The following is a 26,606-nucleotide window of genomic DNA, read 5'->3' as shown; positions in this document are numbered from 1 at the left end:
TGGCCCCACACAGTTTGGTTGGGAGATTCAGAAGTGTTATGCTGCTAACCACTAATGTGGCATTAGAGCTGCTGGCCTCAAGTGAAGATGACGAACCAGCTACAGAAATCACTTCTTTCAGGCTAAACATATTTTTATGACCGCTTTGAGTGTAATGGTGGCTTTTAGTGATGTTTTCTGTTGATAGATTGTCCTTAAACGTGTCCAGAAGAAGTTAATCCATCACATAAGACTGAAAATCACAGCTTGATATGAACCAAAGACACACACACACACACCTAGATGCAGTGTCTTGTGTGTCGCTTCTCCAGACAGCTTTCCTCCAGACGCTCGCACACAGGAGCCATTGATACCTCCACACAATGCAGCCTCAGAGGCAAACACATGGAATCACAATGCGGCGGCTGCCATACACGCAGCTTTACGTATGCTTGTGCATAAAATTACTATGACAAGGAACACACAAAAGACAGCTGCTCAGTGTTGGTGTCCATGCAGGCCACAATAACGCACACACACACACACACACACACACACACACACGCAGAGGTCTTAATGGATTTGCTTGCATCATAGCGGAGTACAATGCTTGTCTAAAGAGCCCTACTTGAACAGCGCAGCTGGCACAAATACTCACGACCAATCATCGCTCAGATTAGTGTGAGCGGCCCACCCCGCCTCCTCACCCCACCCCCTACCCCACTCCAGACGACTTTCAGATATTTTACACTGTGGCCCAAAGTCCTCTCTTTCTGTTCTCCTTCGTGTTTCAGGCCACATGCTCTGACTCATTATTCACATCAGCAGTTCCTCAGTGGCTTCAGGTTGCGAATCGTATTTAAGAAAAATAAACCTACGTTCTTTACTTTGCCAAATATTAGCCAGAGACTGTGTCTCTGCTTAGGCTCCATCATCTGCCAAATCCTTAAAAATACTTAGGGGTGAGCTGGATAGCAGTGACTATTACTTTGTCCTACAGAGAAACTTTGTGTCCTGTCAGTCATCCTCTCACTCACCTAAATATTGCAAACCAAACCCCATCCTCCCCACACCACCATGGTAGTATGACTGCCCCCAGCGGGACAGCACAGCCAAGAAATGCTCAGGAGATGCTGAGGGAACACATCTGAGGTGTTGAGTCAGATCCTGCTTTAAATCAAGAGTTTGTCACACGCACCAGAACAACAGTTGCACTTCCTCGAGCCCAAATGATCTGAAGGGTTTGCAATATTAAGTGCGTGGCTTTAATATTGTGGTTAATCAAGGCATTATTTCAGTGCAGTATGTCTCTCATCAGGATTGTGTAAAACTACTGGGCTGACTTTTCATTAAAGTTAGTGGAGAGTTGGAGCTGTTAATTTTAGATAGGACTAAGGCCACGAGTGCTGTTGGAGTTGATGTAGGACATTTGTAGCTCAGGAATGCACCTGAGCCAAGACTTGCAGCTTTTGTCTTTTGCAGATAGATTTAGTTCTGTTCCACTCTGCTAAATGAGATTAAAAATGTATTTCTCGAGGAGCGGCAGCACTGTGGCTGCTTTAGCTTCCATGACTCCCGCAGGATGTTACATCATCTGACGCATGTTTTTTCCCTCTAAACTTCAGAGGAAGCATCTACTGTCCCACTATCTCTGACCGTGTCAGAATGCCTAATGATTCACTCTAAGATTATATCGTCACATCCCGTTTCCTTCACCACATCAGCCACAACAATGGCTGTACAGGATACTGTAGCCCATAAAAGCCGCCGCACAGAAGAAAGATCGCATTACATCAGTTTTCCCCACATCCCCTAATGCAGCACACATGGCTCTGCTGCAGGAAGGTTCCCTATTTTACTCTTTTTATTCATGTTTTGAATGTGTGTGTTTGTGTGTGTGTTGTGTATGCATGCCTCACACCTGTTGCAGCCGGAGGCATTATGCCTGCTCTTGCCAACCTTGAAGCTGTGCTTGATTGTTCAGATGTTCCTCTGAGTTTTCAGAAAATTATTTGTCCATATTTGAAATGTTGGTCCGCTGTGTAGACTCACACGTTTGTTTTATCAGAATCGGCTTGTTTGGCCCAACATAAGTCTGTCTTTTTACCGTTTGACCTTTTAATTAAATTCAAAGTCTTTACCAAATAATCTAAGACTCTGAACAGACATGCTGGTAATCTACAGGAGGTTCTCATGTGGTTTGTATTTCTGATTTCACCAGACAGTGTCTAGTTTTTCTTTTCTTTTCTTTTTTTTTTGCTGACTTCTCATTTATAATTGTTAAAACACCTAAATATGTAACCCTGTAGAGTACTGGATTGTTTGATGGGAGACAACCCAGAGTTTCTGTCTACTCTGTGTGTTTGTCTGAAAATGCTAAAAACATTTGTCCAAAATAACTGAGCAAAGCTGGCAAGTTTTTGGAAAAACCCTGGCCTGGGACATTTCTAGATTATGAAGAGGAAAAAAAGGTTTCAGAGCATAACTGCTGCACTGACCTACGCAGTAAACACCTTACGCACTAGTGCAGGCGTCTGTTTTGTAGAAGAGGTGTAGAAGAGGTGGGCGGGTACACATCTATGATTAATAAGAGTGTGAAGAGGGTGGGATGTTTATGCAACACTTTAAAACACATACAAGCACATGATAATAATCTTTGGCTAAAGGAAATAGCCAGTACTGTCTCAGCCTGGCTTAAATTAAAGAATTGCATGATAAGAAATATCTGTTTTCAAACTAGAGGCTCAAAATGATATCACAATATTTTCAGGATATTTGTGACGATGCAGGAAAAGTCTGAGTGACCTGTTATTGCAGTTTGCAGAGTTTTAATGAAACAACAATTAATTGAAAGTGGAAATCTATTTAAATTAAAAAAAAAAAAAAAAAAAAAAAAAAAAAAAAAAGATGCCAGCAGCAGGATTATAGTGTAGTAGGTAGTAGCTAGTGTTTTCCCAGGAAATTTTAGGTAAAAGTATAAAACACCTGTTTTATTTGAACAATAATTTAACCCTGTAATTCTTCAGGACTTGCATGATATTGTCACATAATAAAACTTGAAGAAAAAAAAAACACGCTGTAGCTTGGGCTGTAGCTTTCTAACCAGCTGGTTAAAGCCCTGCTTTACCTCCATGTTACTGCATCAGTGATTTCCATCCACTGTTTGCTTTTCCCGTCATATGGATTCTAACTTCTGAGTGCTGCAGCCATGCTTGGTTGAGTCATTTGTGTACGTTTGCATCGCACGTCAGCAGCTGCTAGCATCTCCTCCTTGCCTGCTTGCATAGGCTGATGGTACTCAGCTGTGTTTTTTCCCTCATGGTTTCCACCTTCAGCAGGAACACCTTTCAAGTCCTGTGTTTTGATGGAGACTGTTGAAGTAGCTCCCTTGTAGGGGGAAACATAATCATTTGATGCTGAAACGTGGCTCTTACTGTCAGACATGCCCGGGCTTGACTCGTCGTTGCTCACTCGATATGGCGATATGACAGTTTTGCATCATGTAAGTTTATACTGGTATAAACATGGATTGGACGATATGGTACATGCCTAATGCAAATGGTATTTTTAAAGATTTACATTGCAAAGTATTAATAAATTGTCCAATTAGAATTTAAATGCAAAGCTTGTTTGTTACTGCATGTTGTGTTCGTACTTATTGTTGATGGCTGATAGTCATGGCTTGTTATTGTTATAGAGTACAGAAAAACGCCTGTAGGGTATCAGATCAAACCATGTTGGCTTTTTGTTATAAATAAAATAAGAAATTGCAGCACATCTGAACCGGACCAGGCATCAGGACACAAGCCATTCCAGTCTAAATGCCATTTTTTTTGTATTTGTGCTGTTTATCCGAGCCTCAGTAGTGAGGGCCGCAGGCAGAGCATTGAAGCCCAGACTCCTCTCTCTCCCTGGCCACTTACTCATTAACTCCTACCGAGACATTCCCAAGCCAACTGAGAGATACAATCTCTAGTAATATATCTAATATGTTTTTGTAATTACTATTATGGGTATCTTCACATCATTGGACTCTCATATGGTCTTTAACCTGTAGCCATTACAAATACTTTGTGGCTTTCTCTGTGCCCCGTTTCCCATCGTTTCCTTGGAAGCTTTCTATTTTGTATCTTCATTTAAAGCTCATTCAGTGTTTATGCTGCTTGTCTTTCTAGAAAGTGAGCCACACAAATGTTGAACGGTACCACATGCTTCATGCTGCTCTGTTAAATTTGGTCACAGTATATGACAGAAACTGCTGTTATCACATATACTGCTGTCACTTTTATCCATTGACCCCCACCACAACTTTTTTCAGATTGACAATCGGATGTAAACGTTTTAGCCTTTTGTTTGTTTGTTTCAGGTCCTCAATGCCCAAAAAGCCGGCTACAAGGCAGCCATTGTTCACAATGTGGAGTCCGATGACTTAATCGGCATGGGATCCAACGATGGTAAGGTGCTCCTGTTATCTAGTTCAGTGCTTTAACAGGTGCTTGTTGGGTGGCCAAACAGTCTGAACCTCCTTTCATTTTTGGATGTCTGTCCTGTGAAGCTAACAGCTCAGTAATGCTAAAATTTGGGATTAAGTGGTCAAAGATCAAGGTCACACAGATCACTTTTTATTACATTATCATTACATGTTACACAAATGTGTGATAGGACAGAAATAATCAATGGGTGAATTTTCATAGCAAAAAGATCAGCTTCACTCTGCACAAACACTTCTCTGGTCTTTATTCAGCGGCATAACTCAGCAGCTGGTGAACCTTTGAAATCTTTCAAAAGGACGCATTGATGTTTGCAAATGCTCGGGTGTAAAGTATTTGACTTATTGGGGAAATTGCATACTTATCTGAAGGTCGGTGGCTCAAACCCTGGCTCCGCCAACCTGCTTGTCCAAGTATCTTTGTGCAAAGTGCTGATCCCCGAGTGCCTTAGATGCTTCTATCAGTGTGTGTGAACATTAGGTTAAAAAAGTGCTCAGGCATGAATGTGTGTGAATGGGTGAATGAGACTTGCAGTAAAAAAGCACTTTGAGTGCTCAGATGGAGTAGAAAGGAGCTTTAAAAGCTGCAACTGAAAGTAACTGAGTAATTCTAGATGTATGCAACTTATCCATTTTTTTTGTTTTTGTTTTTTTTTAGTGGATATCATGAAGCAGTTGGTTATCCCGTCTGTGTTTGTGGGCGAGGAGACTGCCAACACTCTGAAAGAGGACTACATGTATGACAAGGGGTAAGCTCAAACCCAAATCTCTCCATTTTCTTCTTCTTGTTTTTTTTCTTTTCCTGCCCATCAGTATAAATAGAAGCAGCTTCCTGCTCGGCTCCTCTCACACTCCACTATGAACAATTCTTACTTTCAACACGTAGAGGAGAGCTGGCTGCTTTATAAAGCTGGATCACTCACCGGCCATTCTTTGCTTTCCAGCCAGGAGTTTAATTTGTTGTTACTGTACAAAAAATGTGTGCAGCGTCAACTGTAATATATCAAGGAGAGGACTTGTCGCTGCCAATCACCTGAGCTCAGAGGTCACAACATTAACATTAACATTTCATTTCTCCTTTGGTGTTTGTATCAGATACATCCTAATACATGAGGGTTATTCCCACATGCTGCGCAGCCAGGGGAACGAACACCAAACATGGTATTGGCATATTTGCGTCAGCGTGGGCCAGTTTGGTTGTTACATATTTGCCAGAAGCACAGATAGTCTGCTGCAGAGAGGCTTCTGACTGAAATAAAATGTCATTATGTTGATAAGGGGGACCTTTATGTGACTGTCACACAGCTGAACAGCACTAAAGGGAATCTCCTTAATGTGGCAGCTCACAGCAATGAGCTATAACAGAGTGCTGTTGGTGTAGGTCACAGTCACCAGCATAATGCCTGTCTGTGAAAAGGTTAATGTTTACCACATGTCCTGCACCTGACAGCGCTCTGCTTTTCTTTTAGCGGCCATGTGGTCCTCCTGCCAGACTTCAGTCTGCCTCTGGAATACTACCTGATCCCCTTCCTCATCATCGTGGGAATCTGCCTCATCCTCATTGTGGTTTTTATGGTTGGTAAATTTAAGATGTCTTCATTTTAACTCAGGGTTAAAGCATTTTACAAAGGAACAACTAAACTTGTGTAAAGATGGATAGTAATTTATTGTTTTACTGCCATTGAATTGATGATTAAGAAGTAAAAACAGTCAAATCCACACCGGTCTGATACTGAAAGGGTTTTTTTCCTTGTAAGGACTCTTATTTGCTGTAAAAATAATTCTATATTATTTTAGGAAAACTAATTTTTAATCCCAAAACTTTGTTCTTCATCAGGCACCAGACTTCAGCTCAGGTTGAAGTCTTTTTATTTTTTATGTTTCTGTAATGATTAATCCACCAGTGTTTGCGAGCTCTTTCATCGAAATGTTATTTTAAATTCTGAAGTATAATTATTGTTGTTATTCATGAATTTTTGAATTGACAGTTTTACAGAAAAGCAGAAAAAAAAGTAATTTACATTATTAATTTTAATTAAAATGCCAAATTACATTAATTTACTTGCATCCCTGAACAGAAAGACGTTGTTTTTTAATAAATAGCAATAACATTAACATTTTTTAAACGTGTTTTCGAGCAATTTCTTGTTTTTATGACAGGTAGTCTAATAAATGTGTTAAGTTCTGTAAATTTAAGCTTCTTTGACTTTACTTGTACAAGATGTGTGTGTGGTTTGCGCTCATTTTGACAGTTTTGCTCTATTTGTGCTTCGACTAGATCACCAAGTTTGTCCAGGATCGACACAGAGCTCGGAGGAGCCGCCTGCGCAAAGATCAGCTGAAGAAGCTTCCCATCCACAAGTACAAGAAAGGTAGGAAAAGATCAGTGGTTCGCATCGATGCTTCACAGGAGGAGGAAAATCTCAATAATTTCACTTCCTGGCTTAATAAAAGTTAATTTAAGAGTTCTAGGTGGCTCAGTTTTTGCTGAAGCTGCTCTGTAGCACAACATTATCATTATGTGCAGAAGGAGCAGTGCTACATGTCTGTTAGCAAGGTTTCAATGAAGTTTGTTTCCCTTTAGCAAAAATATTCCAGCATTGTGTTGACTCCCTGAAGCAACTAGCCTTTAACACATCTTTTAGTCTGACCTCTGACCTTCGCGATCTGTAGAGATGCTGTTTTTCCTCTTCCGCTCCTTTCTCTCACATGATTCGGCCAAGAACAGAGATGTCATCGATGCATTGCGACACACCATCGCTCCCTGGAGCTCTGCGCCTAATCTGATTAATATGGACTTGATTTTTTTCCACAAAAGCAGATTAGCGCTCCTCTCTGTTGAGACTGGACACATGACTGATGGTTTGGAATGTAATCTCGGTCATGCCGGAGGCCGGCTGGGTCGAAAGCTAAGTGTAATTTGGATTTTACCTGTCGGGCAGATGTCGGGCTTGTTTGCAATAGGAGAGGAAATGTGATGAATTAAAAATAGATCTCTGCTTTTATTTTTGTGTAAATATTTGAGTGTTTCATCAAAAACCTCTGGAAGCTTTCTAAGTAACACTCTGTGGCTTCTCCTTCTTTCTAAGTATAGGTGTCAGGCTGACTATAGCATTGTTTTGAAAGGCAAATCCTCGTTGTGTGTTGGGTAAATAAGTTTGTCTGTGTATTTAGATGTTTGCCGGCTGTGTTACCTCCAGCAGATGTATTTTGTGGGCTGGAAAGCCCCGGACTGCAGTCGTCTGTGCAGGGAAACACCAGGGAGCTTTGTAGAGAATGGGTGGTGCATAATAAGTATCCCCCTTGCAAAGCTGCTAATTGAGGGGGGTTATGAGCAGAGCTGCTCCTCCCTGCCTGGCAGTAATGGAAGCACGTGCATCAGACCAGCTAAAAGCAGCATGTGCTGCTCTGGTCACTGTTTCTGTCACGTCAGGCTCTGTGGTTTGTGCGCTGTCACGGCTGCGTCTGCGAACAGTGCCCACTCTGACTCAGGGTTTCCACCAAGCACCGCTGCAGTCACCCTTTACTGCTCAGGCGAGTTCGGACGTTCAGGAAACAGCCTCCGGGGCGGCGTCTGCACGCCTGTCAGCTGAGTCAGAGCGTTTAACGACACGGGAAGGGGACACCAAATCTCCACCTAATCACCTTTTGAGCTCTGCACTTTGGAGCAATGCTAACCTGGCAAGAAAGCAAGTGTCAGGTTTGAGCATGGGAGGGCTGTCACAGTGGGACAGCACCCCTGCTGTCTGATTTTGTGTGTTGTTAGGTGGTGCTTACCTCAGGTAAGAGGAAGGCCTCTAGCAGGATTTGGCCTCTGGATATTTGGGATGACTGCAGCACAATTTCTGATGTTTGTGTCACTGTTTTTGCAAGTGTTATGAGTTAGTGGTATACTAAGGTTAAGCGCCACATTGTGACTTGTATTATTTTTAGCTGTAGCCTTTGGGACAACTCAACTCCACACATTTCAATGTGATGCTAAGAAAACTTGCTTCCTGCACCGTTGCAGTGCTGAAGTTTTTGGCACCGTGCCTGAACTTCATCACTGCAACGGTGCAGCTTCAGACTGGGAAAGATGTCTAATGGTGCCCTTCTTGGCCCCAGTTACAGCAGATAATGCTGAGCTCGGACTCTGGGGTGCTTTGACCAGATGCAGCTTTAGTGAGTGGGAGTACTCAGCTTTAGTGAGTGGGAGTACTCTGATGCTGTGTGGCTGTTGATCTTGAAGCTGCAAATCTGAAACCCTGAACAGCTGTGCAGCATATTACATGTTCAGGTGCTTATTTTGAAATGCAGCGGAAGTTGCAGTGCAGAATGTTTTTCTGCAAAGGTTCAGTGGGCATGTTCTCGTGTTAAAGGTCTCGTAAAACATTTAAATCACTGATACCTTTTTGTACTTGGTTTAAAGTGCAGCTACCTCGAACATTTCAAAGCTATTAAGGTTTTTGTCTCTTGGCTGATGTATCATTTAGTGCTTCCCTGTCTCAGCTTGGCTACAATAATCACACCAAGGTGGAAGCAGCCAGCAGGCCCAAATTGATATCTTACCATTTACTTCAGGAGGGTTGTTAGTGGCAGTCTTGGTATACATCTAAATCTGTAATGGCTTTGCTCTGTGTTACTGTGAGTCATAGGCCAGGAGAGCTAAGAAATGTAGCATGGTGTGGAGTCATTTTGGGAAGTGGGAAGATGCTTGCCAGCTAATTACAGCTGCTGCTGTGCTGGCAGGATGTCTTTCTGCTGATGAGAGTATCTGCTCACCATCTGACAGAGGAGCTTACACCAGCATCGGCAGAAACCTGTCCATCACTTCAGCAAATACTTTAGTATAAATTGATTTGCAGGTTGTAATTTTTTTTTTTTAACACCTTTGATGGCTACTAATGGGGCCAGAGTGTGCCAAGAAAATATCCTCCCCACCATTTCACCACCACCACAGCCAGCCTGAAGTGTTAATGCAGGATTGGATCAGTGCTTCAAATTCTGACCCCGCCATCCGAATGTCGCAGCAGAAATCTGGAGTCATCAGACAAGGCAACATTTTTCCAGTTTTCTATTGTCCAGTTTTGTTGAGCCCGTGCAAAATGTAGCATCGGTTTCCTGTTGTTAGATAACAGAAGTGGACCCTGGTGCGGTCTTATGCTTTTAAGGCTTGACATGTGGGTGCTCTTCTGCATAGCTTGGTATTAACGAGTGGTTATTTGAGTTACTGTTGCCTTCCTACCAGCTTGGAGAGGCCATTCTCTTCTGACATCAAGAAGGAATTTTCTCCCATTTTTTCCAGCATCCGTTGTGTGGGGAAAATCCCAGTAGGTCAGCAGATTCTAAAGTACTCGGACCAGCCCGTCTGGCACCAACAACCACATTCAGTCACTTAAATCACCTTTCTCTCCCATTCTGATGCTCAGTTTGAACTTCATTTCACTGGCATATAATTGGTTGATTAGGTACTTGCATTAAGAAACAGTTGAACAGTTACTCTTAATAAAGTGGCTGTCGAATGTATTTAGACAAAATTGAATATTACAGAGTTTGTCTGAGTGACTATGACAGTGATTTCTTCTAGGATGCCCATTCCAGGCAGCACAATGATCTCGCTTGATGGTTCAAGCATGAAAATGATGTGAATGTCACTCTGTGGCTTCACAGTCACTCAGTGGAACATTTTGGACCAACGCACAAAATGCCAATTTACCAAAACACCAAATTTTGGAAGACAGAACTCTATTAGAGTTCCAGACAGTCAGTGAACTGATGCCATGGCACATTAAAGCTGTGATAGCAGCAGGTGGTGGTCGAGCTGAGAGATAAAATGATAGAACGGTAACCTAAATTAGCATTTTTTTTTCTCATACCCAGCAGAGGACGACTTCTCTAGTTGCAGAAAAAGTCTGAGAAAGTGACCCGAGCAAGCTCCAAACATTTTCCTGATGTGTTTATGGTCTCATTGAAGCTGGTTACTATGTAGCTCCTTCCTCCATAAAGACGACATTTGATGATTTCCCGTGTACCCTTCAGTACATTAAGGGTGCAGTGCGTTATCAGGGACTGTAACATCTAGTCCTTTTTACTGAATCTACTGAATCAATAAAGACGTAGTTGGATGACCATTAGAATAGCTTGTGTGTGCATGGCAGGGACCACCCTGACTAACTTCTAATGCAAACCCAGTCATTTTATTCTATAGGCAGGTCTGAAATACATGACAGAAACCACTTAGTTCAGAAAAGAGCTTCAAGGGGTAAAGAGTGAGGGCAGGTCATGCGGTGTTACCACGTGAGCGTGCAGCGTCGTTTGTTTGCTCAGTCACATCCACTGCTTATTCATCACTTCAAAGCACTGACACGGTACAACCTAAAATCTACAGCTCAAGGCTTTAAGACGGGCGGGGCCTCACTGACCGGTGTGTGATGTCACGCTGTTTGTGTCCATCTTGCACATACAGTCTGTGGGCCCAGCACCTTATTGAGACACATGTTTTCTTTTTGTAGTCTGCTGTCATGCAGGTCGTTTGCTTAAATAAGTCGGACGGTTGCAGTTGGCCAGCAGACAGTGCTTGTAAAGATATGGGTCAGAGGTGGTGATGGTGAATAACGTCACTTGTGTGCATGGAAATGGGATTCCTCAGACTAGTGTCTGCACGCATGGTACACAATGCTTTAATGAAAGCCACAATACCCGTGCAATCAGCGCACAATGCCAGTATGTAACATAAGACCTGTGCCGACATACAGCATTATGTAATTGCAGCTGTGCGACTGCCGGCTAAGCACCGCACTGCCATTAACATGACATATGCTCCAGTTTTCTTACAGAACCTTGCATCAGCTCCACTGACAGCCTGACATTTGAAAGCGAGCTTTAGCCTCACTTTGATGCCAGTTTTTGTCAGGAGCCGGCATCTGACAGATGTATGAGTCAGAAAGTGTGAATGCACACGTGCAGCAAACTGGCTGAAAAAACAATGAATAAAAGAATGAAGGGATTGATTTTGACCCTTGGTTTTACTCTTCCTCTGATCTTTGACCTGCAGTCTGTTCCTCCCTGTGTATGATGAGTCACCCCACCCCTCCCTGCAGCTTTGCACATTCAAACCAAGGCGAACACACACACACACACACACACACACACACACACACACACACACACACACACAGACTGGACTGAGCAGCTGCAGTGTCTCAGCCGTCGGTGTGTGAAGCATGTTGATGTCAGTACAGAGGAGCCCTCTCTGTCTCTTAGCTCAGTGGCCTCCTTGCCAGCTGTCCTTGTCTGGTCGGCGGTGACAAACTGTAGATGCTTTTTTTTTTTCCCCTCGCCCTTTTACTCAGTTTTTGTCAGCCTCTCTTTCATTCGCCTGCCCGCCCCAACTCTGCTACGCTTTCACTGCTTGTCTGAAGTTCAGTAGGACAGCGTGGTTCCTTTGAGAGCCAGGAATGCTGGCAGGCTGGCCGATTAATGGGAAAAATGGAGGGAAGAGGAGCTGCACCAGCTCTCAGAGCTTTTTAACGTGTGCTACTAGCCCCGAAACATATTTGCGAGGGATTCCCAGCATCTGAAAAGTTGCCAGATGTGACCTAGATGTTTTTCGAGGGTCCAACAGCCCAACTTTTAAACTAGGATGAGGAGTAACCACCATCCTGATGAAAAACATGTTGCTTTAGGGTACCGCACGTAGCCTGAATCTCAGCTCACAGAAATTGTGTTATTGTGGTGGAAGATTCGAGAAATGTCCGTAGCAGTTTCTTTGATCAGCTCAAGTGGGCTAATTTGTTCTGTGACGGGTGTCGACTCGGTTAGACTGTGACTTATGTTCTGCTGCAGTGCTGTGCAGAGCCCTCGGCTTTCCTGGAGGAATCTCTCAAGTTTTCGAGTGAACAGGCCATATTTGTCCATTCTGAGCAGCCTTAAAGTGCCAACAGCTTTTGAAGTGTCGCAGAAAGCGATCCTCGATGGCATTTTTGTTTATTTATTTTTAAATGTTATCTCCCCAGTGCAAGGCCTCAGAGTTCACAGAACAGAGTTCAGAAAGCCACTGAACGTTTTTCTTCTGCTTCTCAGAATAGCTCAGTTATTGCCACAGTTCAGCATTTCCTGAGTGGATACTGGATACTGGATCCGTGCCTGCACAAACTCTCCCTCACCCTGCGACTGTTCAGCACTGGCAGCGAGGAGAGGAAAGGATGGAGGCCACTCTGGAGTCGTGTCAGAGGAGTGTTGGGCGAAAAGAAAATTAGCAATGATTGTGGTTGTGTTGGTGTTTTGAGTTAAAAACAAAGCTGAAAGTGAAACGGCTGAGGCGGAGCCGCAGTCGGACACGCTGCCTCGAGTTGGAAGTCGATGATGGAGGGAAAGGAAGGAGGGGCGGTTGATGCGACTCCCCGTCCTTATACGGTCACATGCGGCTCTGGCGCGGACACAGAGAGCCCAGTCAGGGAAAACATGCTCATTTAGAGCTTACATAAACACACCGGCCCACAGCCCCCTGCTCTCCTGGCCTCCCTCCAGCTCAGGCAGGGAAAGAGGAAGGGAAGGAAAAGGAGAAGAACGCTGTGGAATTTGAGAGGGAGTGCGCTGATGAATTCCTGAGCTTTCAGTGCGCACAGGGAATGAGATGCTGCTCTGCCCTGCAGGCTGAGGGTGGGATGGGTGGTGCAGGGACAAAGAATCGAAGGAAATCGGCCTCGCGAGGCAGCTGGACTTTGTGAACCTGCTCGACCTCAGTAACCTTCAGAAACATTAGCACTGTCAGGGATCACAGTGAATTCATCCTCTATTATTAAGCACGCACCATCTTTATCAATGAGTCCCATCCCTATTAGAAATTATGACTCTCAGGGGCTCAGAAAGCCACTTTCTTTCAAATGTGTTCAATTAAAGGGAGAATATGGTTTCTTTTCCCCCCCAGGTGATAACTACGATGTGTGTGCCATCTGCCTGGATGAATATGAAGAGGGAGATAAACTCAGAGTCCTGCCGTGCTCTCATGGTGAGTGACTACAAAATCTCCACAGTTACACTGACAGAAGCCAGTTACTCTGATTTATTCTGTTTGGATCGTTATCATGTCATTTAGCAGATAATGAGGCTCCATCGTGATCTTATTCTCGTACTTTAACCTTTGCTGTGACAACCATCAAAGGCTGGTTTGCATAAACAGGATGCCCTTTGTGTTCTCAGCCTACCACAGCAAGTGCGTGGACCCGTGGCTGACCAAAACTAAGAAGACGTGTCCGGTGTGCAAGCAGAAGGTGGTGCCCTCGCAGGGCGACTCGGACTCTGACTCGGAGGAGGGGGAGAGCGGCCCCGAGAACGAGGAGGTGTCTGAGAGCACCCCGCTGCTGCGCTCCCTGGCCTCCACCAGCGCCCACTCCTTCGGCACCATGTCCGGGGCGTCGCGCTCCGAGCACGACCAGGAATCCTCGGAGTACGAGGACGACGAGCTGGACAGCAGCGACACCGAGGAGGAGGTCACCGTGGAGACCGTGGTGGTGCAGATGCAGCAGCCGTGCTCCGAAGGCCACGAGCACGACCTGCCCCGAGCTTGACCGACGTGTCGCTTAGAAGCTCCCCGGCCTGCCCGACCTCACAGCTGCAGACTTTTGTTGTGGGCACAATGCAGAGTCATCCCAGTTCTTCTCTCACTGCTTACACATACATTGTAATTTCCTTCTCACAAAATACAAATCATAAGTTTTTGTTTTTTATCATGATTATGGACGAAGCTCCAGTCTGCATACCTTTGGCATCGCTTTGACCAGACTGCTGCGTACAGTACCCTGCCATACTGTACTCTTTATTTAGTCGTAAAAAGATGACACACAAGCAGACGAGTCCAAAGGTCCTGGACACACGATCAGTAAATGTACTGTGTATATAAATATAGATCACAATAAAGGACATCTTGCATTTATTGTATATACATGTTCATGCTACAGTGACACAGGTTGGACCACTATGCAGCATTGGTTTTATAAAATTAACACTTTGAGCCACAGCGATGTGGTTTGCCAATTTATTTCTATCATTAACTTTTTTTTAAGGAGCTCCTGTGTTTTGTGCCACAGTTTGTTACAGTGATTCACAGCAAGAGCAGCTCTAGTTAAACTGGTCTGAGTGACACACTGGAAGAAGAGGGTGTGCTCTCCGTGTGGTGTCACATGAAGCTGTGGGTTACACCAGTTCAGATTGTGAGAACTGTCCGTCGCCTGTGGTGAACTTCATTTCGTTTAACTTGAGCAGTTGCTGTTCGGTAGGCCTCATGGTGCACGCTCAACTGACCCGATGTATTTTTAATACTGTTTGTAGTAAATAATCAGATTTTTTTCATAACACAGCTTGATTTTTCTTTTTTGTTCATAAATCCTGTTGCCTTCTCATTTCATGTATTTTTTTTTCCTGCTCAAACATCTCTGTACAAATTCACTTCAATAAAACGCCTGACGAAGACACTTGACTGAGCGATTTACTTGAGCTTCATTAGTACTGGAAAAACATCCTCCAATTATAGGTTTCTTGGTAACATTCAATAGTCGTCCAGTGACCTTATTATCCGATACCAATCGGCCTGTTAAGTCTGACACGGCTCATTAGGAAAGTGGAAGTAAAGGGATCTTTATGCTGTAGTCAAATATCAGTAGTTTCTTAGTTAATGAGTGCAATTTTACATCTACACACTAGATTAGGATTTTCTGGGGTGGTCTTGTAGTTGAGGCTTAAAATGTGGCAGATCTGGACAGTCTTTTGGTTCCCCCTCACTTCATTTCCAGTGGAAAGGAGAAAAAAAAAAAAAAAAGCTTGGTTCTTATTTAAAAATAGTCTAATCTCAGCTGTTCTGGAGTCTTCTAATCACCTCCATTAACAGGAACTGTGCACTTGTGGTAAGGAAACGTCACATTATGGTTTTTCTGAGCACTTTATGGACCTTAAAAAAAAACCATCAGTAAAGATGAGATGTGTTTTGGTGGACCTTGAACGTCTGTTATAAACTAATCAAAAGCCGTCTCAAGCTCCTGAACAGCTGTACTGAAAGCAGTAATGTTTCAAGTCTGGTGTGACATACGGAAAAGAAAAAAAGAAAAACAAACTTCCTGCACCAATAGAGGCAAATTCATTTGAGAATTACTTCACAATCTTACACTCAGATCTGAAGAAGCACTTATGTTCTGGGGACCCCAGCACCTTAGATGAGGCCGAACCTGACGTTAACACCTGCAGTTAGCTCAGTACAAACATGATTACCACCGATTCTCTGTGAGCAAAGTGTTCAGATCAACAGAGAAGACAGTAAACTCACAATCTGGTTGGAATAAATTTATTTGATCTGTCTGTAAACAAGGTGATAAATCAATTTATGGCATTTCTTGGTTTTATGCATATGAAATCAAATGCATTAAAGAGACTGTATCCCAGATGTAAGAAGAGGAAAAAAAAAGAAAAAAAAAAAAAGTGGTGAGGAAAGAAAATGAATAGACCGGCAAACAGGACTTGAAACAGGTTTTTTTTCTTCTTTTTCCTTTTTTAATGAGTACACATATCCCACAAGGCCTAAACAGTGGAGCTGAAGCTAGAAAAATAAAGAAAAAAAAAGTGCCAATGAAATGACCCCTTCATGGACAGTGGGTAAAAATCCGTTTTACAACAGCAACAGATCTCTCTACGTTATGGCACAGGATACACAGGTTCTGCAGTTAAAGTTTCGACAAGACAGCCATGAGCGTCTTTGTTCCAACTAATCCCATCTCCCATTAAGAGTCATTTCTACTTTTATTTTTTTTTTTTTTTTTCCCCCCACTTGGACGTTGTTAGCAGTGCTGAGCGTGGACAGACTGATTCCCCAGAGCTCAACTGACTAGAGAGAAGGCAATTTATTCCACAGTATTATAGTTGTCAACACAGCATGGGGCTGCTGAAATGCAGTTGTGTGTTTCTTCTAAGAGAAAAAAAACCAAAAACCTAATGATCATTTTCTTCATAAACTCCCACCCTTACCTCCACTGATGCTTCTTTTTTTTTTTTAAACTTTAGTATTACTGTCTGGTTAGTGTTTCCTTCATCAGAAAGAATAAAAAGCAGCCATCCTTCACATGATTTAGAGCGAGTGTACAAATACCCGACCTTCAACTATACTTGGTCCTATATAAAGAAAAAGAAATTCAAACTGGACACACTCCAGATGGTTATATGCTGGGATGTCTGTCCAAAAAAGAGAGAGAGAGAAAAAAAAAAGGCAGCCTTTAAAAAGAAAACAAAAAGAAATTAAAGAATATACATTACAGGAGCTGGCAAACAAAAGTATTAAGTGCCTGAGCCGTTGTTACTGTGGAATGTCCGTGGGTTTTCATTTTTCGTGTAATAGCGGAGGCCTGCTATGCCAGGAGGAGAGTCCCACACCACCACCACCTTTGGAAGGACAGAGGTGATCACAAAAGTCCTCAGTTGGATCCCTTCTTACTATCCACTGTGGGCTCGAGATGATCTACAGGGGAGTGGAGGGGGGCTGATCTCGCCAAGATCAAATAGTGATGCCCCAGAGTATCCTCGCATTTTTTGTTTGTTTTTTTGTTTTAAAAAAACACAGATTAAGGGGTGATATCTGACAGGATGGCAGCTGGAGTGGCGAGTAGTGTTTGAAGACTGCCCAGTGAGGTTTAGTGTTTGCTTGATTTGAACAGGAAGGGGGGGAGCAGGGAGGGAGGAAGTGAAAATTTGGCAAGAGGGACTTTGGGGTGGATCTGTAGTGATGGATCAGAGAGGGGAGCGACGGTGGTCCGAGATATGCGCGCAGTCTCCCCGCCAGGACGTGGAGGGGTGGGTGGGGGCAACGACAGAGGAAGACGTGACGAGCTTTAGTGCTCCAAAGGCATCGGCTGCTCGGGGAGGGAGTGTGTGTGATTAAGTGATGGGCACTAATGTGGATGAAAAAAATAAAAGAATAAGCTTCAAATTAAACACTAAAGCCTTAACTCTGAGTGTTCAGCGAGAATTTTTTTTTTTTTGCTGGTCTTTAAGTACAAATTTGTCATGACATCCTGTTAGCAACATGCTCATCTTTGCTATGGATCAACTCAAGAGTGCTTAGAGGGGTATTAAAGAGTACACAGAGCAAGTGCTTTGAGTGGGAGGGGGGGGTGAGTGGGTTGGGGGAAATGACAAGGGGAAAAAAAAAAGAAAACAGCAAACAGAGATAACAAATGGGGAGAAGAGAAGGCAGAAAAACAAAACTACAAACTAGGACTGGAGTAGTGTGAAATGCAACAGGGTGGTAAGGGTGAGCTGCTAGGTAGCTGGGTACAGGCTGCTTTAGTATCCGGACTTCCTCAGGTACTCAGACATCTGAAATGCTTTCTTGTTGAGCTGCCCTCCATGGACACCTTCCTTCCCCATGACAATAACCAATGCTGGAGTACACAAAGGAAAAGAAACAAAATAAAATGAACAGGCATGTTGATTGCAGGGCTGGAAAAAGAAAAACACTCAATGCCATCTCAGCCAAATATGGGGACAGAGCTCGAACCCTGCGCCGTTTAGAAATGCTCCTGGGGTTGTTTAAACGGGACCGTTCAGGGACGCGGGGGAAACATGGGCTCAACAGTAGATAGAACAGATTTTTTTTTTTGCTTTGTTTTTTCCCCAAAATTTTATGCTTTTTTTAAATTTTCCTTTGTTTTTTTTATTTTTTTAACTCCTTTCCTTTAACTACACTGCATAAGCTACATCAAAACTAAACTAAAACCCTGAATCCCTCAAGTATTTTGCCATCGAGTATGCCTTCTTATTCAATCCGCCTCCATGGACCCCTTCTTTGCCCATTACCAAGACCAAGACTGAAAGAAAAGAGACAGAGAAGGGACATTTAGAGAAGGTGCGGAGATCACACAATGAAAAGAAGAAGAGCACAGAGGTAAAGCGGCAAAGGCAGACGAGACGGCTACAAAAGGAAGACAATGGCACAGAAAGCAGAGCAGTGCCTTCAACTCTGAAGGCTGCGCAGAGCTCCAACATTCATTTTCTTATCAGTGCTGCTGGTGGCGACAGGTCACGTTACAGTTAGGAAGACAGAGTGAGTGCAACAGGAAAATAAATATGAAGGATGCATGCAAAGCCTTGTCGTCAGATCTGTGATGCCCAAACAAGCAGAGGCACAGAGCTGGAGTTAGCACAGAGTCCACTGCAATACCAGCAAACTGCCACAAAGACTCAATGCATCGTTTATTATTTTATAAACTATTAAGAAGACACTGCTCTCCCAGCATGCTGTGGTTAAACAGGAGCTGAAAGCCTGAGCAAGGCTTTACTACACTGCTAAACGTAGACCCCAGAACTCTGAAACTAGTCCAAAGTCACTTTACAGTGATGAACAAATTCAATGCAAAGAGGCTGATGTTTATCTTTCAAACTTCTTTGGGAAACTTTCTGATGCACCGTGTGAAAAATCTAGTCAGTGTTTTAGTCACTGATGGGAGGCAGTCTTTGTTTACCAGGTCAAATGGCTGCAAGAGTAGCTTCTGTGTCCATTTTAGTTACATTGGTAAAACATCCAAATAATACCTGCTGTTTGGCCAAGAGGGTGGGGCACAGAAAGCCTAGCATTTCATGGCCGTTTCTGCTCCTATCAGTCTGTTTAATCTGTCATTATGCACCATGACAGCAGCAAAGAACAAGAAAGTGAAGTTAGGAACTATTAACCATCACTAATGCAGCACATGCAGAAGCATGCTTGGCATACCTCTCCTCAATACATGTTAAAAAAAAAAATTTAAAAAACCCTCACGTGCCTTAAGTACTAGGACAGAGTGGAAGTGAGTGGGGAAAAACGGGTTGTGAATTTGAAGGTAAGGGGGTGTGTTAAACCAGAAAGGAGGAAGATGCATGCATTCCAGAAAGAATTTCCCAGAAATCCTGATCCCAAAAGTGAGCCCAGAAACTGCTGATGCAGTCTCTGTTAGGTAGAGTACCTTGTGACATGAACTGGGCAGGACAGGACATCGGGGCCCACACAGGCAACATGAAAACTGACAACTCTCAGGCAAGTCTTTAAAGACTCAACTTCAGCTTACTGAAATGTTATCAAGGTTGTGACCCATGACAAGCTACAGCTGACTAGAAATACATTTTAAAAAGCCTTTAATTTAACCTACCGATGGTCACATTTAAGGCTGAAGCTTAAGAATTTATCTAGTTTAAACCATTTCCACAAAGAAATGATAATGATACCCTTTAATTGTTCCGATTTTTGGCAGCTGTAAGAAGTTCTGAATAAACTGGAGAGGCAAAATGATTAAATTCACATATCAAAAAAGGTAAACATACACAGACACTTTAAACCATAACTGATTATGATTTTCTCATTTGTAAGCTTCTTAGTCTTAAAGTGTTAAAGGTAAACCATACCAATTAAACTGCAATATAACTACAGCTGGGAAATAAACTCACTCTTGGATAACAGTCATAGCAGATAATAGAAAATCTGCATAAATCTCTGAATATGAACTTCTTGAGCTCAAACAACCTGAATATGCATTTCTACATGGAAGCAACTGCGGCCTGTTATCGACCGTCACTGAAAGTAATATCCAGACATTTTACACCCATCTGTCATATATTGAGGAAAGGTGCAGTCAACATCTACCCCACATGCTTGCACAAGACAATATCATTTTAAAAACAAAAATAAACAGCTAAACTAAAAATGGTAAAACTGAAAGCAGGTTACTGTGTAACTACTCAAGATTTATGCTGCTAACAGCAGTATACCTGATGCTTACCTTTGGCTGCTCTGCCTACAGAAACATTGTATGTGGGCTCTCCTCCTTGACTCTTTGTTCGGATGTCCATTGTCCAGTCGTTGTCAATTTGGAGGCTGTCTCTGATTACGGAGCACTTTTTATTGCCCAGGGTCAGCCCACTGGTGAAGAATCCCTCTCGGTCCTTTCCTACTAACACGTCGATTTCTTCAGGCTAGAAGGAAGCACAGAGATCAGAAGGTCAGGTTGATCCTTGTTAACATCAATGCAGAATATTGCTTATGTGGAGACACTTGAGGGTTTCTCCACAAACAATTTAAACATGTATTGCTTCATCATGTGGGTGCTGTGAAGCCTCGAGATTGAGCAAGAGCTACACAAACAACTTAATTAGGTACGCACACATTGTGAAAGCCTGAGCAGACACCAGTGTTTCAAATTATTTGGCTGATGGCTGCATTGGTCAGTGTTAATCTGTTGTCTTTGATCAAATTTTGATGGCAGTTTTAGAAAATGGTGCAAGATGATGCTGATCAAGAGCTGAAAGATGTTCATAACAGGGAAGTTACTCATTTCCTGTGTTTCCCTGGCACAAGAAGATCAGCCAAACTTCTTTTACACATCAGCACCAGCCCAGATTTCACAACTGCTCCATCCTCAAGTTTAACTGCCCAGCCTCCTCTCAGCTCAGAATCTGCTGTTCCTCCACAACAAAAACATAATTGCTTAATATATAAATTGAGAAACATACTGTGAAATAATTTGGAATTTATTGTAGTAAAATAGTTATATGATAAATGCACAAGTGTGTCCAACTCTAGTCTGTGAACGCCTTGTGCCCAGAGCTTGCATTCATGTTTAATCCACAGCTTTTAAATTACAAGAGGGTAGAATTAGTATTTATTGCCACTACTGCACAACATTCAACTATGACTGAATTTATGCACAAGATGTCCACAGCTGGCTGGACTCTCGTGTAATGATTTCCCTTAATCTATATATATATATATCTTATCTATATCTATCTATCTCTATCTATCTATCTATATATATATATATATATAGTTAATAGGGGGTTTCAACATCTACCAACAGGAAGGATATCCTAAACTAATCTGCTCCAGCACCCATTTAAGGCACCAACATAAACATGTAGTTTACAGAAGACCTCCAGGCCAAATTTCCATTATCATGAAGTATTTGGTTAGACGGATTACTCTGCAAGAGGCCCAAAATATACCTATGGGATATTTTAATTAATATGGCTTACAATTCAGTCATTAAAAATGTATGAGGTCATAGTTTCCATCTCTGACAAATTGTCCTTTTCCCCCCTCGACCCCAGTCAAGAAAATTTTCAAACCACACTGTATTGATGTTTAAATAACGTTTCTCTTTAAAAGAGATGCATATTAAAAGATTAAGTCTTGTTGAAAAGTGTTTGGTTTTTTTCTCCTCTCCCCCCTTTTTTTTTTTAAGTGTGTAATGGTTTTTATTAGTCATCTTAGCACAGAGGGCAGTGTTTAGACTGATACAGAGACCATCCAGCCCAGGGCAGATGAAAGCACATGGTCTGGTTTCAAGGAGTCTCCTTTATGCTACCGGTGGAGAAGTTCTGAAATCTCGACCATACCGCAATGACGAAAACGTTAAGCTGCTAATATTTCACTTTTGGGGACAACTTATTTGTTTTCTTTGAAACCCATTACAGTAAAAAATATATACATTTTCTTGCTCAAACTACTTTATTTGGAGCGAACTGCAGAACAAAAGGCGTTGCCCCTTGAGTCCAGAAGTGCAGAGTCATGGCACACAGTCAGGAAAGAAAAACGGCAAACTCAAAGCACGTCTACCGGCTAAGATAACGATAGCATGGCGGCTACCTACAAGCCCAGGCCTGGGCTGCTAATTTGGTCACTTCAACCGGTAATGAAAAGCCGCCATCCCCACATGAAAACGGCTTCAGATCCCCTGAAAACCTTCTGTATTCATGAAAAGGGAGTTCCTTTTACCAAATTTAACCACCGGGCAAGCTGGTTGACAGCCGGTAAAAGCAGGCTCCTTTTACACGCTAAAAAGTCCATTAAGGAAACTGCTGCATTTCAAAAGGAAAAACGCTGCCGTTCCTTGCTCCGAGTGGGCACTCCCAGTTAACCTCAGATAACGAAACCAGTCCCCGCCACATGAGCGGGGTTTTCATTTTATATTAGCCAACCAGAACGGCTAAATCTTCGTTACATTCACGTTGGAACCGGAGGAGTCCCGATTAGAAACGTAGATGACTGGCAAAATAAATTTAACGGACAAAATGGAGGATGAAGGAAAACCCCGAATGTGTCTGTTAAACAAGTTAGCTTTACTTTCAGTCGACTGATTTTTATTTGTTGTAAAATAGGAGCATCCGACGCATGCTGTCCTTAACAGGGGGTGGCATGCTAATGAGAAAAAAACCGAGATCCGAGCCCAGACGTCTCGGTTAGCTCCCATGGACAAAAATGAATAAGAAACTGGGAGCGTGTCCGCCATCTTGGAAAAATGATGGGCGGTAGCGGTGGAGAGATTCACAGAAGCCGAATAGGAAAATTGAAAAGGACCAACGGAACGCCAGCACGTAAGGAATGCGTGCAAGCGCCGCCAACCCTGCGCCGTTAGCGTTAGCTAGTAATGACTGAGGATGATGGTGGTGGGGAGGGAGATGACCGGCCCGATTTGAGCTAACCGTGTAGTTTGCTAAACTGACTTAGTCTGCATGGAAAAGCTTGTGGTAGCAGAAAATACTAAGCAGTTTTTAACATGCGAATGACTAATTCAGGATACAATAGTTTAATAGGACTACTGTTTAATTTTCTTATATTACTGTAGCTTTTCCAATGCGGCTAGTTACTGCTAGCAGCCAAGTTAGCCGCTTTAGCTCGAGTTCGCGGCAACGATGGTCTCTAGCTTGAGCTCTTCGGTGCTGCAGTTATTTCTAAAAGGGAAAAAAATGGCTTAAGCGTTAAGATAGTAGACGTACAATAAAAGAGGGAAAAGAAAGGTCGCAATTGCAGGCGACAGGTTGAAAAGCAACGGCGCACACATGCCAGTGGATCCTATGTGTGACCACCGGATACCATGTGTACCCACACTGCTTCGCTTATCCCCCATTCAACAAGGCCTGGCATGCAGACAAACGTATAAGCGACATGCAAAAATGTGCATTATGCTCATACACAACTAGGAATACCGACGTACAGCACATACGTACCGTTATGTTGGCAAAGGTACCGCCGACAAAAGATGCCCAGACATATTTGGCGTCCGCATACCCAACAATGGCCGCGTCCTGGCAGCTGCCATCGGCCATCAGGTTGTCCACGTAGCTTTGCCAGGACATGTTTGTGAAATTAGTTTTAAGGTGAAAAAAGTAAGCTAAGTCACGATCGCCACTTGAACGACGAAGAAACTGTGAGAAAGCTGTATTTATCGGTGGTTACACGGGCCTCCAGCAAGCAAAACCCCCCCGGCACCGTTACGTCCCGGCTTTCTTCTGGTCTAGGCAACGAAGAGGAGCCGCTGCAACCGGACAGGCGCTTGGGTGTAGTCCTGACTAAATCACTCCGCCCGAGTCGTTGTTCGTCTCTCCTCCCATTGTATAATATAGGAAGCGGCGGAGGAATATCATGGCTAATCGCGACAGCAATAAGGAAGACGGTATTTTTCTCAAGTGCATCAAAGATTTAGCCAATCTTCCAGATTTTTTTAAGGCCTTAAACTTGATTAAAAAACAAGTTTACATTTGCAAAGGAGAATTTTACTGGTTTAAAGCTCATGTAAAGCTTAGACTACTTGGCCAAAAAGCAAGTCGGTATAAGATTTCCATTAGAAAGTTTAAAAAGGCATTTACACAGTTTAATTTTTTCACTTTATATTGATCATTTAAGACACGCTGGCCCCCATCTCTTTATTTAAACACTGAATTAGAGTTTTTTTGTTAATATTAAAATTTGCATTGAAAGTTTTATAGTTCTTGATTTAACATTCCTGTGATGTCTACACAGTCCAGTTAATCATCTGAGAAGATTCTTCCTGGACTCTGTTAACTACAATTGTCATTTGAGTTACTGTGTCATATACAGAAAGACACCTGCCAGAAGACGCACTCTCAAAAGATCACAGGTGAAAACAGAGAGAGGTAACTGAAAATTATTTAATGGTTTAAGCTCTTGGGATCATGAGAGAAAACCTGTTGTACCTGTTGGGTAGAGCATATGTCAAACCTGTGTCTTATAATAGAGAAAAATATGAATGTAATATAATGTGAGGCAGCCATCATTAGCACTGTGTCAAAGGGAAAAGCTTTTTTTTTCCATATATGTGCCTAATGTTTACATGTTAAGCATGGCTTATGCTCCAGAATGCATTCCAGTGAATACACAGCAATCATGTTTATTTACTGTTTTATGGGAGTTGCTCATGATTTTATTCTGTGTTATTTCTCTAGAAGTGCTCTTACAGTGTGGCAGTATGACAGTTGTCACAAAGTATGTAAATGTGGGATTTTTATGGTGGCAGGCCTAAACTATCCTTTAACTTTTTTCAAAACTATTTCTTTGTTGCAATTTCACTGTGTTTATTTGGTGTTGCTTTGCAAGTTTAGCTCAAAGAAAAGAAAAGCCTCACAGCATCTCATACAATAACCGCACCCACTGAAAACAAAGGGGCAAAAAAAAAAAGCATTAAAAAATAATGAACATAAAACAAGCTCGTTCTTTGGGAGGCAGTTGGAATAAAAGGAATAAACACAGCTCTGTTTTTTTAAGAGTTCAGAGTGCGCATGTGTGCACCTGGCCAGCATAGCTCTGATGACCACAAAAAGGGGTGCCGAGGACGCTGAGCTTCTACAGGTGCAGCAGTTTGGTTAAGGACGTGCATCAGCCAGTCACACACCTACGGATGATGTCAGTTGTGGGTCAGATCTGTGATTACGAGGCTGCTGTGTTTTGTATTTCTGTCTGTTTGTGTTTGCTCCATGGAAACCATTAATAATCAGGCCACTCTTGTGATCAGTGTGCTTAAATTAGAAGACTGCTCTGCTCCTCCTACTCTGGTGATATGTGTGTGATCTTCATTTAGGGAACCCTTCCCTGAGGTTTCTTCTTCTCTTCCAGCTCTACACAAACTAGCTTAAACGTGTGTGCTCGGGCACCTTGGGTGGCCACCTCTATTTGGCAGGTGTACAAAAACAAACAGAGGTCAGCCAACCTGTTCATGGCAAAGAGTGAAAGGAGAAAGTGGCGTTTGCCGCCCAGATTAACGTGACTCTCAGGGAAATGACACGTGTTAGGAAGCTGGCGTGCCAAAAACTTCCCAGAGGGATTCAAGTGAAATGCACCAGGAACTTGGAACCATTGCAGGATTTGGATATCAAATCAAAAACACTAATTGGAGGTAAATCCTTTAGACTCAGACTAATGTGAAAAAAAGACTAAACAACTGTAAGTAAAATAGCTTTTCTTTACGTTGTGGGCATTTTTTAAGTGTGCTATAAACACAGCTTCCTCAGTCTTTTTGAGGCCCTGCACCACATGACAGTCTTATCTCTTTTTCTAGAAACTTCGACTTAATCCTTGTTCTCTCTCTCTTCCTTCAGAAGAATGGGCGCGAAAAAAGTTATTAATTGACCAAGGTGCAGGACATGAGCGGGGCAGAAAGACTTGTCAGTCAGATGGCCACACCCATATCCTCATCTCCCATTGGATGCCGACAGTTTCCATGGCCACCTCTGTTTTGCACTTCTGCTTGGGCAAAATAGTACCACTCACAACCACACCACTCAGCTTACACATGAGTCATGGAGATACAGAAAAGAGCTTACTTGTTTGCCTTAGAAAAGGTTTGCTTTTTTGAACAAGAACATTGTCATCATAGCTGGATATCAGCGCCCACCTCAGCCACCCCACTCCTTTTCCTTTTTGCAGATGCATGCATTCCTTATTTTTCAGGCATGACAGAACTTAAAGTTCTCGGGGATCAGTGTTTGTAATGTATGAAAGTTTTTTTATATGCTCTGATGAAGTGAATAAAAGCAGGATAAAGTTGCTGCAGTTTGTTTTTTTGTTCTCACTTTCTCACTGAAATGGAAAGACTGGTTTGAAGGAAAAAAAAGTTTTCAGTGTTTTCATGTTAGTGTAGCGCACGCCCTGATTTCAAAACATGTGCTGTGGCATCCTGTTAAACAGGGACATGCACACCAAGTGACTACAATTTAAGTGCATGTTGTCATGACATAAAATTTCTGTGATTCTTTATACAGCTTTCCCGTGACTGTGTCGAGGCATTTTGAAAAAAGTAGGACATGTTCAGAGTACAAGGAAGCAAACGCTTCAGCAGCACTGATACGATTATATTTGCGC

The 26,606-nt window shown here is 42.8% G+C and overlaps 2 protein-coding genes and 1 long non-coding RNA gene across 4 annotated transcripts in view; 2 read left to right on the top strand and 1 right to left on the bottom strand.

Annotated features, from left to right (window-relative positions):
* Positions 1 to 14,919, top strand: part of rnf13 (ring finger protein 13) — a 37,967-nt gene extending 23,048 nt beyond the window's left edge. Inside the window, exons 5-10 of the mRNA XM_031758141.2 lie at positions 4,346 to 4,433; positions 5,127 to 5,217; positions 5,938 to 6,043; positions 6,747 to 6,840; positions 13,377 to 13,457; positions 13,649 to 14,919. Coding sequence (XP_031614001.1) covers positions 4,346 to 4,433; positions 5,127 to 5,217; positions 5,938 to 6,043; positions 6,747 to 6,840; positions 13,377 to 13,457; positions 13,649 to 14,016 — 828 coding nt within the window. The 3' untranslated portion in view covers positions 14,017 to 14,919. The remainder of the gene's footprint in view (positions 1 to 4,345; positions 4,434 to 5,126; positions 5,218 to 5,937; positions 6,044 to 6,746; positions 6,841 to 13,376; positions 13,458 to 13,648) is intronic.
* An 847-nt stretch (positions 14,920 to 15,766) lies between these two features.
* On the bottom strand, positions 15,767 to 23,743 carry LOC116334667 (profilin-2-like). 2 transcript variants are annotated; one of them, XM_031758148.2, is made up of 3 exons: positions 23,459 to 23,743; positions 20,236 to 20,428; positions 15,767 to 17,868 (listed from the first exon to the last, which is right to left on the bottom strand). In XM_031758148.2, the coding sequence occupies exons 1-3, from the start codon at positions 23,585 to 23,587 to the stop codon at positions 17,771 to 17,773; spliced, it is 420 nt and encodes a 139-aa protein (XP_031614008.1). In that variant the 5' UTR covers positions 23,588 to 23,743; the 3' UTR covers positions 15,767 to 17,770. The 2 variants fall into 2 exon arrangements, with proteins under 2 accessions (XP_031614008.1, XP_031614009.1); XM_031758149.2 differs by lacking the exon at positions 15,767 to 17,868 and adding an exon at positions 17,927 to 18,294 and having other exon boundaries at positions 23,459 to 23,625.
* Positions 23,744 to 23,908: 165 nt separating this feature from the next.
* Positions 23,909 to 26,292, top strand: LOC120433167. Its single transcript, XR_005608379.1, has 2 exons — positions 23,909 to 25,641; positions 25,844 to 26,292. It is a non-coding gene; the product is annotated as an uncharacterized LOC120433167 (long non-coding RNA).
* The last annotated feature ends 314 nt before the right edge of the window (positions 26,293 to 26,606 follow it).

The sequence above is a fragment of the Oreochromis aureus genome, linkage group 15 (assembly GCF_013358895.1).
Source record: "Oreochromis aureus strain Israel breed Guangdong linkage group 15, ZZ_aureus, whole genome shotgun sequence".
Taxonomy (NCBI): Eukaryota; Metazoa; Chordata; class Actinopteri; order Cichliformes; family Cichlidae; genus Oreochromis; species Oreochromis aureus.
The sequence above is the reverse complement of the archived record's forward strand: the minus strand, read 5'-3'. Positions and strand labels throughout refer to the sequence as shown.